The 11,364-nt window shown below is 43.1% G+C and overlaps 2 protein-coding genes across 6 annotated transcripts in view; one reads left to right on the forward strand and one right to left on the reverse strand.

The window, feature by feature from the left end:
• LOC118299414 (SPHK1 interactor, AKAP domain containing) overlaps window positions 1-2,216 on the forward strand; it is a 45,231-nt gene extending 43,015 nt beyond the window's left edge. For all 4 annotated transcript variants that reach the window (XM_047335742.1, XM_047335744.1, XM_047335743.1 and 1 more), the window contains 2 exons: window positions 218-402; window positions 1,084-2,216. In XM_047335742.1, coding sequence (XP_047191698.1) covers window positions 218-402; window positions 1,084-1,236 — 338 coding nt within the window. In that variant the 3' untranslated portion in view covers window positions 1,237-2,216. The remainder of the gene's footprint in view (window positions 1-217; window positions 403-1,083) is intronic.
• daw1 (dynein assembly factor with WDR repeat domains 1) lies at window positions 2,150-9,497 on the reverse strand. Of its 2 annotated transcripts, XM_035623129.2 has the most exons (14): window positions 9,343-9,444; window positions 9,066-9,138; window positions 8,374-8,518; window positions 7,585-7,643; window positions 7,375-7,497; window positions 7,146-7,245; window positions 6,753-6,860; window positions 6,071-6,177; window positions 5,794-5,896; window positions 4,996-5,110; window positions 4,693-4,769; window positions 3,006-3,168; window positions 2,694-2,760; window positions 2,150-2,361 (listed from the first exon to the last, which is right to left on the reverse strand). In XM_035623129.2, the coding sequence occupies exons 1-13, from the start codon at window positions 9,401-9,403 to the stop codon at window positions 2,726-2,728; spliced, it is 1,269 nt and encodes a 422-aa protein (XP_035479022.1). In that variant the 5' UTR covers window positions 9,404-9,444; the 3' UTR covers window positions 2,150-2,361; window positions 2,694-2,725. The 2 variants fall into 2 exon arrangements, with proteins under 2 accessions (XP_035479022.1, XP_035479021.2); XM_035623128.2 differs by lacking the exon at window positions 9,066-9,138 and having other exon boundaries at window positions 9,343-9,497.
• Between the last annotated feature and the right edge of the window lie 1,867 nt (window positions 9,498-11,364).

Genomic DNA, 11,364 nt, shown 5'->3' on the forward strand with positions numbered 1-11,364 from the left:
GTAATGCGCTTGAATGCGGACGATACTCTTCTCTGAATTAAAGACATTGAGTCATCAATAATTGAAAAGGGCCCCAAGTTCCAGAGGTGTCTCAAGCACACACTTCATCTCTGTTTAATGACTTGCACTCCATCGAGTGTTGTCCCGTGGCAACGCCGAGCTTCTGCATCTGTCTTCCCTCCTAATACATTGTGTCCTGTCGCCTTTGATCTCGCAGCCAGCGGCTCGGCGAAGACGGCAGGCAGCGGTGGGAACCTCAGGGAGCTGCTGGTGGTAAATTGTGACCTGGAGGCGGAGTGTGTGGACTCTGAGCTGAGGGTGGCCCTGCAGTGGATCGCTGCCTCCGAGCTGGGCCTCCCTGCGCTCTACTTCATGAAGTCCAAAGAGAAGAGGGTTGCAAAGGTAGGCAGAGCAAGTCAAATGAGGAAAGAAAGGAGTACTGATAGTAGAGCCAGAACAATATATCGGTTGGCCAATAATGTCGGCCGATATTAGCCTTTCACAGACATATCGGTATCGGCCGATATGTTTAGAGCCCGACCGATATTATCGGCCAACAGGCATGAGCCTTTAAATGTGCATTTATGTTTAGATTTTAGGTCAAATAAATGTTTATTTTCTTGATTCAAGTTCTATTCATTTGGTTGTATTTGTATTTTTTTTTTCAATTTATAGTTATTTATGATAAAAGTTTATGGCTAAACTAAAATATCAAGCCAATTACATTTCCGTCATATAGGTTTGATAACAACATCTTAAGAATCATTGACAGTTTTAAAATATATATATATATATATATCCGCCGATGTATCGGGATCTTGTACTCCCTAATATCGAATATAAAAAATTCCATATTGGTCGAGCTCTAATTGATAGCTTTCTTTGGTTATTACATCCCTGTTTTCTCTTCTTACCTATGTGTTGATATTGTTTGATACAGTATTGCTCCAGTACTTGATGGAATGTCATAATATACCATACATGCATAGCTCTTTTGTAAGATTTATGTTAGATTTGATCACAATGATGGTCATTTCATTGGAAAATATCGATTGTCTCGATTCATGGCGTGTTCTCTCTCAGTTCCAGAGGGTGGTGCAGCTCGTGTCTCAGAAGGCGTGGCGGGTCGCAGATTTGTTCGGCGCCGTGGTTCAGTTCTGTCAGCTGCAGGAGAGAGAGGAAGAGGAGGGCAAGTCTCTGTCCAGCCTGTTTGATTGGCTTTTGCAGACCGCGTAGGCCGGGACGACAGCGCAGACAAAAAAACTCACACGCTCGCTCATTCACTCGCTCCCCTAACATGTGCCCAACTGTTTCCTAAGTGTCGCCCACTGCAAGCTGAAAGCACAACGCGAAACAGCATACTTGAGAAGTCCACACACTGCTCACCCTTTCCATGGAGGTCGTGTTCTGTTTGTTCGTCTGTCCGCAGTCAGGAATTGACCAGTCTCCCTTTAATAAAAGCATGTTTTTGTTTTCAGATTCACCTCTAGTGTGAGGCGCGAAGACGGAGCGAAATGGCAAAGGTATACGGGTTGGACGTTCCTCTTGGGGAATGAACTGGCCTTCCAGAGGTTATAGTCAGCAGGTTTTAACTGCTCGAGATTATATATATAAATATATTTGCAGATTCTCACAACCAAATTATGTGTCTAAATATTTATTCCGAATGAACACACATGAAGCAGAGTACCAATAGAGGATAGGGATATCAGGTTCAGTTCTCCACACACAGCTCCACACACGTTTCAAAAATGTCCTTGTAAAAGAGGCTGATGAAATATAAGCCCACTTTCTCCCGATAGCACATTCGCTTGACATAAGCGAAAAATTCTTCATATCTTTGTCGTGATCATCGGCCAACACACGCCACCTCTGTTGTGACCTTGAGGCTCAGTTCTAAGTATGTTATCTTGTTCATGTTACTTGAGAACGCATTATTTTGGATAGCTGTACTGTATATACTGTAGATTTGGAACCGCTGCACCTTGGAGTAGTGGACTGCTCTCTTTAGCTTTTACTGTGTCAGACAGACAGAGTAAGGTTTGTAATGTTGAATTTGTATGTGAACTTGGTCTGTTTATTTCTCTACTTAGTGGAACTCTAGTGTTACATCAGCAACGGGAACAAAAAAAAGCACATGATTCAGCTGTAAACTCTGTCACATTAGAACTGAATGTATTTATCTTTTGACATGAATAAATTTCTGTGATGTGAAATACAGGCAGTCCGGATAATTCCTTAACATTTTAGGGCTGGGTAGTGGCACATTTATCCAGCTTGGTATTACATTGTTTTGCCTGGGAGGAAGATTAGGAAGCTACTGAATTAACATCAATCGTCGCTTTCTTCTCGCTGAAATCACTGCAGTGGGAACAGAGACGACCTCAGTTAACTGACGGGAGACTCGTGAAAGTGGAACATACAGAACTTTACAGTGCTGCCCATGTGTGACGACATTGAAACATAGAGTTTTTCATACTGCAGCATGTTGAAGAATTTAAACTACTTGACAGTTCATGAGCAAAGTTACAGAAGTGTTAACGCCAAAGAGGCACCAGTGGAGCGTCAAACAGACTCAGTAACAGAACCAACGTTTGAGAGACAATAATATATAAAAAAGAAAACAACAACGAGTTAGAAAGACTAAGTCATGGGTCGTACAGTACAAACGCAAAGTGTGTCCATGTACACACCTGCCTGAGCCTCTGGTGGGTCGAGGGACAGATCAGTGCCAGATCCGGCATGTGTTGTCCTTGCTGCCTGCAGGAGGGCACAGGCACAAACAGGTGGTCGCACAGAAGGACACAATTAAGCATCGGAATATGATATGTAAAATGAACACAGGAATTTGACTTAAATAAGAAAAACAGAACGATAAAGGAAAAGCGAGAGTAGAAGGAGTAATACAAGTACAAAAAGTGTGTATTGTAGTTGTCAGGTGCGGATGTGTAGCTGTTATATGTGGTGTGTGTGTGTGTGTGTGTGTGTGTGTGTCAGGTGCATACCTGTAATGATGGCGTCACCCTCATAGTTGAAGACGCAGGAGAAGATCTCGTCGGTGTGCCCCTCCAAGACTTGCAGACAGACTCCAGACTGAGCGTCCCACAGACGGGCAGTCTTGTCTGAGCTGGCAGTCAGGACCCTGCTGCCCTGGGGGCTGAAACAGATCTACCAAGAGAGCTATAGTCGTTATTGATCGTTATTTTTTATTTTCGGAAGTGCTCTACATGAGCAAGAGAAGTGAGCAAGAGAGATTGCTGAATAAGAGATTATGCCATGAGGGGTTTAAATGATTAAAATTCTTAAAAGGTAAGAAAAAAATGAATGAGTTTAGCACTCCCCCCCCCCAGACGTCAGCACCATTAGTCCACAGAGGTCATTCAACTTAAAATACCTAAGAAGGATTAAGGCATCTGTGGCACTACTTAATGAAAAGTTTTTCCGGTTGAGTATGATGAAAATCATGGCCGGAGCCGATTGTGTTAGAGCCCGGGTTTATCGCTCCCTGAATGGTTTCATATCTCCTCAGTGAGGTATATGACGGGATGATTAAATTAAGCTGCCTCTAGACGGCCGTGGAAGTAAAGTATGTTTTTATTAAAACTCGAAACGGAGCACCAAGGAGCGTCCCCGCACAGGAAATGCAAACTGACTGGAGAGGAGGCTGGCAAAGATTGCGGATGAGTGGAAGGTGAGAGGAGCACAGAAAAGGACCAAACAAAAAAGGATTGACGTGGTTAAAGAAGTAGGTGAACAAACAACAACACAAACAAGATATTAGGTGTGTCCCCATTCCATATTACATACTAAATCTAACTCCTTTTCTAAATGTTAGATTCACACTGCAAAAGTTACAAAATGATGTGTCCTTAAAGTTTTCTGCATTCGTACTAAAACTGGTTGGTTTTTTGAGTGTGCTGATGATGAACACAAATAACGAGTAAAGTCATAGAGATGTGTGCATCTTCTAATTTCATCTGCCTCCAAATGGTCACTGGATAGTTGTCATGGTTGTTTAAACTTTGCCATCTTGTTTGTAGAAGAAGAAAAAGATCTCAAGTTATGTAAAAATGGAATATTTGCAAGACCAACTACTTTTCATGCAGTCGGTCTAAGGAAACTATCTTTCCACCAAAAAGTTAAACAAAATCATAACTAAATGTTCTCAACAAAATTTGTCGACAGTGTTAATGGAGCATCCAAAAAATGGGAAGGATTCCTCTCACTGGCGGGGACAAAACATTTGAAAACGAAAAGGTCTTGTGAATTCCTAACATGAAATACCAGAATCCACGTTCCATTAAAGATGCAGACGAGGCGGCAAGGTGAAATAAAAAAGAGGCCGAGACGTAATGAAAACAGGGACGATAGAGAACGAGAAAAACAGAAAGAGACGAAAAGCCCAGTGGAAAAAAAAAAAAGACATGGTCATGGTTAAGAAGGCATGGAGGGGAGGGGGAGTGGTGTGCTGTTCGGGAGAGATTAGTGTCATAATCCTCTGGAATCATGCTCCATCCAGCTTATTTATTACCGACTGCCTGGTGTGTTACAGTAAACAGAGGAAGCTTCTCGGCACCTCATGAGCCAGAAGGTGCGTGACACACACTCTCAGGCAGAGTAAGAACCCTGGCAAACAGCAAATGGGTCAAATCACTCCCTCTAAAAGAAGAAGATCAGAGTGCAGGGCCAAACCTTGGAGATCTCTCCGGCGTGGCCCTGCAGGGTCACGAGACGCTGGTGTGTGGTGGCACTGAACACGCGTGCTGTACCTGACAGAGACAAGGACGGGCGTGTTAGTTGAAGAAAATGCAATGTACTTTTTGTTTAGTTTTTTACTTTTAAAAAGTTGATTTTCACACAGCATACCAGAATACTGTAATCTGGAGGATTTATGTTTTTTTTTTGTTTTTTTTAAAAAATAAACCTCAGGCATGTGATCAAACGGGGAGTTCATTTTCACTACTAATATAAAGTTTTAGGAGATTCAATTCTCACCATCAGCAGAGGCAGTAGCAATGAGCTGACCACTTAAATCAAAACACACATCCAGCACCTCTTCTTTGTGTCCAACTAGGGTGGCCACACACTTGCCACTGACCGACTCCCACAACTGCCGTGACAATACATAACGATAAACAACAAAGTGACATAATTACACATACAGACTGGCAGGAATCACACAAGCAAAACTGGAACAAACACACACACACATACATGTGAACAAACACATACATATACACATATGCCTGCGTGTTTACATATACACATATGCCTGCTGATGTCTTAATTTGGCTTTATTTGAACCATCCACCAGAGAGGAATGCAGTGAGGTGGATAACTCCTTCTCGTGAGCGTGACTCATCTCGGCATAATTAAGGAATTCGAATTTAATTTTATCCCTTTAAATGATGGAGACAAGAGACTGGAAGAGATGGAAAGTGTGAAATGGAGGAGAGTGAATACGAAAAGAGGAGAGTAGCCGTCCACATCAAATGCTGATCTACGGCAATCGTTTTAAAATGCTAATTAAATAACTATTACCCATTATGAGACCATTTCAGTGGGCAATAAACGCCTTTCCAGGCTGTAAAGAGAGCTTTTGTCAAAATATTCAACGAGCCAACCACACACACACACACACACACACACACACACACACACACACACACACACACACACACACACACACACACACACACACACACACACACACACACACACACACACACACACACACACACACACACACACACACACACAGGTTGTTAAGTCTTTGGGCAGGTGAAAGCTAACCTTGCAAGCTTTGTCCATGGAGCCTGTAACTACGAGGGAACAATCCCAGTTAAACTGAACATTGCTGATTTCTCCCATGTGGCCAATCAATGTGTGGATGCGTCTGGGGAAAAAAAAAGAAAGAAAGCATGCATAAAATCTCTCTTGTATATAGAATCTATAACCGTCATGCGTGTACTGTACAGTATAAATTATGACATGCGTGCACAGGCCCCACACGCACACACACACACACATGCACAGATCGACATTGCAACATAAAATGATGACGCCTCACCTTCCCGAAGACACATCCCATATGGCGACCGTGTGGTCAAAGGAGCCGGTGACCAGTTGATTTCCCAGCGTGTTGAAGCACAGCGAGAGGACCTCTGCAGTGTGACCCTGGATGGAATCAGGGATCAGAGAGAGGGAGAGAGCGTTATCCCTCACTGTTGCACTTCCTCTCTCCATCTGCCTCCCATTACACGAGAAAAGGCACATCACACAGGAAAGAGCGGTTTTATTCATTAAAACAAGAGTCACAAGAAGATGACATCTGCCCCCTGGCACCCACAAAACTTACAGGAGCAGATCATTTGCTGCAATTACAGCAATTATTCATTGATTCTTGGTGGTGTGAAGCGGTAAAAGACAGAGCCGCTCCTCGCTGCCACACAACCAAGTCACACCACGGACCCACGCGCACGCAGTCTGCACATCGAGAGGACTCACTGCTCCCCTCGGAGTGGGTAATCAGAGCCTTGTTAACGACTTACAGTCACGCTCCCCCATCAGAGCATCGGTGTTTACACTGTACGGAGGTAGTAAAGATGCTGGCCATCAGCAAGGGCTAACAACTCTCTGCTTTCAGCAATAATTACTCCACGAGGTTGATGATAAGTTAACTGCTGCATAATTAATGAATAGATGTGAGCCCCGATAGCAGAGAAAGCGATGGGGAAAAAAAGATAACTCACAGCCAGAGTGGCCACCTCCTCCCCAGTCTCCACATCCCACAGCTTGGCAGTGGAATCCATGCTGCCTGTGGCCACCAATGTACTCTGGGGGTTGAATGCCAGGCACACCTACACAAACACAAAACTCTTTTACAGTTATTAGTGTTGGCTTCCGCTACAAAGCCAAACGGTATTTGGCAGAGACTTGTATATGAATATGAACACCAAACATAACACCAACGTAAAAACCATTTCACTGTGCAATTTAAATGCTCAGTTGGCCAAGGGCGCAACTATACGGCACTAGGTGTGCATTATTTCTGTATATGTACAGGAGACTGCATTCAAGGCCGACTTAAAAACAAAAAAAAACATCTGAATAACGGTCAGAGAAAACTTGACTGTTGTACATACTATTTCCGCCATGTGTCCGCGAAAGGTGTGAAAACATTTGCCCGTCTCAGCACACCACAATTTGCAGGTCTTATCGAAGGAGCCGGTGGCAATCTTATCTCTAAGTTTGATTAAAAGAAAGAAAAAGAACAGTAAATTACAATATGACACACTTTTTTGAATGCCCAAATACTTCATCAAACGGTCAAATAGAGGAATGTGGTTCCTACATGCAATGGAAGTCCCTTACCCATAGGGGTTGTTGAATGCGATTGCGTACACCACGTTTCTGTGACCCTCCAGCGTGTGCAGCTCTGTGCCCGTGGCCGTGTTCCAAACTCGGCATGTCCTGTCATAGCTCCCAGTTATAAACCTGCGCGGTGAAAGAGAGGCGTGAAGAGCAAGCCAACGAGCCGACACTGCACAGCGCCCAGCCTTTGTTTGTAAGATTCAACCCTACCTCGATCCTGATTTGTTAAAGGCGACATTTGTCAGTGGCAGAATGTGTGCCTTTAGTTCCTGCAACAGAAAAGAAGAAGAAACGTACAGATTTGAAAATATAACCTCCAATGGTATAATTGACTTGATTTATCTGAACTATTAACCATGCAATATCCACATGTCATCAATTTGGCTATAATGTAATGGGAAACCCTCTCCGTCCCGGTGCACCGGTGCTGAAATGACTTCCTTCCCTCAAGGAGCAAAACCCAAGAACCTCCCAAGGTTTAGACACATAAACGACCCATATGTCCTTTGTGCGGATGCGTTTTTGTTTATTCCACAACGCACACATGTCTACCGCATACTGCTTGTTTCCAATTGTAAGACTTGGTAACCGAACCACTGCTGCTCTCTAGTGCATCTTTGGAGTAGTGACTGACAAAGGAAAAAATAACAGTCACACAGAGCCACAACCAGGAAACTAATAAACCAAAAATGCCATCATGCATCTTCTTCTTTTTTTAACTGCCTGTGTGGAATGGAGTAAAACAGATTACCACCCAACAGCATTCATTTAGCCTCTCAGTGATGCAAAATATAGATGTGCCAAAAATCGGTGACACACCACTGACACATCTTTGTAATACTCGTCATGGATGGGAGGCAACGTCATCCTGTTTCTCCACTCCTTTTCCAGGCTATTCCTTTAATTTGTCACCCGTCTAGGTCTATAGGTGTCTGTGGTCACTGTGTTGATTTGTTTAACGCTGTTGGCCAATAATCACTCCAGTCAGTGTCGTCTGACCTTGAAGAAACGGAACTTGCGGTGGTCCTGCTGAACCTGCTTCTGCTGAAGTCGAAGGATCAGCTGCTTGACCTGATCGGCCCGGGACTCGGTGATCAGAGCCTCCGTTCGCCTGATCTCTGCCAGCAGCTCGTCGGGGTTTGTTCTGCACGTTGGGGGGAAAATGAAAGTTACTTACTGAAAAATAAATATACATATATGCAATAATAATCCTCATACTTATGATTTAAAAAAAACAACATCTGATTGTTGAAACTACTTAAGTACAAACTTTATGCAGAAAATGAGCATAGAAAAACATTGTTCATCCTCATGTTGGAGGGAATGAAACTAGATAAATGTGTTTTGAAGTGCCGTTATCAAGAACAACTCTCTCAGGTATAACAAAAAAAATATGTACACAATAAAAATCAGAAACACATTAAGGAACTTAATCTACAGTTTTACTGCAACCAATACAACTTCCTCCTGCATGCAGCAGTGTTACATAGTGTTCAGTATCACATTCACAACAGTCAGGTCAGCCTCATCATGGACCATTGACTGTGTGTGGATAGTTCATGAATCAATAATAACAAACCGGCAGTATGTAAACAACAACAACAACAACAACAACAACAGTCCTACAGGGGGTGAACTCGTACAGTTCTGCCACAGTGCTGCTCTCTCGCGTATGACACAACTCAACTCACTCTGGAGTCAAATCCAGAAGGTCAATTGACTTGGTCCTCAAATATCCTCCCTTGTCATATTCGAGGATTATACCTGACGGCAGAACAAAAAAGAAACAAAACAGAAAACAACAACCCGAGTCAAAGCAGGAACTGATGAGAACAGAAACTAAGTAACAAGCCAGATTAGCTTCATTCGAGTGGCCAATGTTTTATGCCGCAGCAAGTTTCATCTAAAGTAGGAACGTTTCCTCTACAGCAACATGTTCCCTAAAAAACACAACTTAAAGTGTCTCACCTGGAGGATAGTATCGGAGCAGGAAACGCTTGAGTTTCATCGTCGTTCTCGCGCCGGCCATCAACACACCGTTGCCACGGCGACGCCGTTGCAGCGTCTCCTCTGCGCCCCGTGTGGCGCGTGCGTTGGCCACCGCGCATGCGTGGTACGAAAAAAATAAAATAAACAAACCATCAGCGGTCCGAATGACGTTTTCATAAAAGGTCAATCCTTAAAAACAAAATACATGAGATGAGAGGTTAAAGATTCTGCTCCGGTGTCTACACATATTCAGGGAATTACGCTCAAGGTTTTATACTCTAACACAAAGCACTTTTTCCTTTTCTTCCCCTAGTGGCAGGAAAATTATGTATTTTTACTTACCTAGTTTAACTTTTTTTTTTTTCAATGATTTTTACGTGATGGGTTGTATGTGATAAACAAACCACAACAAATGTTTCATCACTGCTTTGTACACTATGCTCTGTAAGCCATTTTTATTCTCGGGCTCGATTTGCCTGCCTCTGACTAACAGCAGGAGGCCAAGTTCCTCCCTTATCAAACTGTGGCGTGTCTTTATTATGAGGTGATCTATCACAGACCAAAGGCCCGTGCTGAAAGCCAAACCTTAAAATAAGTCTTAATACAATCTCATTTCAGCCACCCCCACTGTTTCCTACCAGGTCAAAGTCTGACGTTCATAAACTGTGACCACACCTATCATAAAGATTGTGTCTCCATATTCTAGTTACTGACGAGTAACCATAGCTTCATGAAAAGTGAGAGAGGACAAAGTCCAGGTGGTCAAACTGGACTGAGTCACTCTATTTGTTTTTTTGTTAACCATAACCAGAGTAATTGGACCACACAAGAACATATAGAGAAGTGGTAGGGATGGCAGACACACAAGCTGTTGTGTACAAACATGTGAGCACACACACACACACTTACATCTGTTTACAGACTACAGCCTGTATTCATCATGTGTTTGTTTTTTAATCTTCTATTAAGAGTTCTTATCTGACACAAATTGCCCTTCAGTTTGCAGCGACAATGAAATATGCCTGCCATGGACAAGAAACAGAAATAGTGAACCCAGTTCAGCACTCTTCCTAGTCACCAACTTTGGTCCCGTTCCGCTTTTAGCTGGCTCTGCCTGCTACAAGATCTTCTTTTAAGGTCCAATGAAAAATTGATAACAATCACTGAAAACAGTTGAATGTCAACAAGACTTTTCATGTAACATTAACTTTTGGTCAGAGCAATCAAAGCTGCGGGAAAGCACTTGGGGCTCCAAGTGTATTGTAAACCCCCCAAAAATTATTTCATATAATGCAAAAGACTGCAATCTGACTGTTCACAGGCACTATGAAGTGCTGCTGCACTGCTACATATTACTGAAGTAGAACTTGTAAAGATGGAATGGATTATTCTATGAATTACTTGTACAAGGAAACTTCATCATAGGCTGCGGGCGTATCTGTTTTTTCACATCAACAGATCAACTATGCTGTGGAGACCACAGACGTGGCCAACAAATAATCCAAAAAGCTTAAATAGTTATATTATATCTCAGTATTTCCTTCTCAGTGAATCTGCCTGCACAGAGATTAGAAAGAGCTGATGACAAATGAATTCCAATTAACGTCAATGCTATCACTTTGGGGATAATGAGCACGGCTTCTCTCGCCTCCTTCTGGTGGGCCAAGCCCCAGAGGAGCACGCTCTGCAAAGGGAAAGAAAGGGACCACTGGGAGCGCACAGGTCTGAAGAACCTGGGATGGATATGGATGGAGCTGGCTCCGGGAAAAAGAAAGAAAACGGAGCATAATAGCAGCCCTGGCTGGCACAGCAGGGGGTATGTGGCCACTGAGAGTCATCCAGTTTGGCGAAGCTTCAGGGATTCTTCCAGACATTTTTTCTTTTCTGACTTTATGCTGATACAGGTCACAGTTGTAGTAAAGATCTACTGAGCATGCACCTTTTATACATTTTGTCCTGTATCATACATAAGGTGTTCCACTGTAGACAAGCAAATGAGAG

Source organism: Scophthalmus maximus, chromosome 11 (genome assembly GCF_022379125.1).
Source record: "Scophthalmus maximus strain ysfricsl-2021 chromosome 11, ASM2237912v1, whole genome shotgun sequence".
NCBI classification, from domain to species: Eukaryota; Metazoa; Chordata; class Actinopteri; order Pleuronectiformes; family Scophthalmidae; genus Scophthalmus; species Scophthalmus maximus.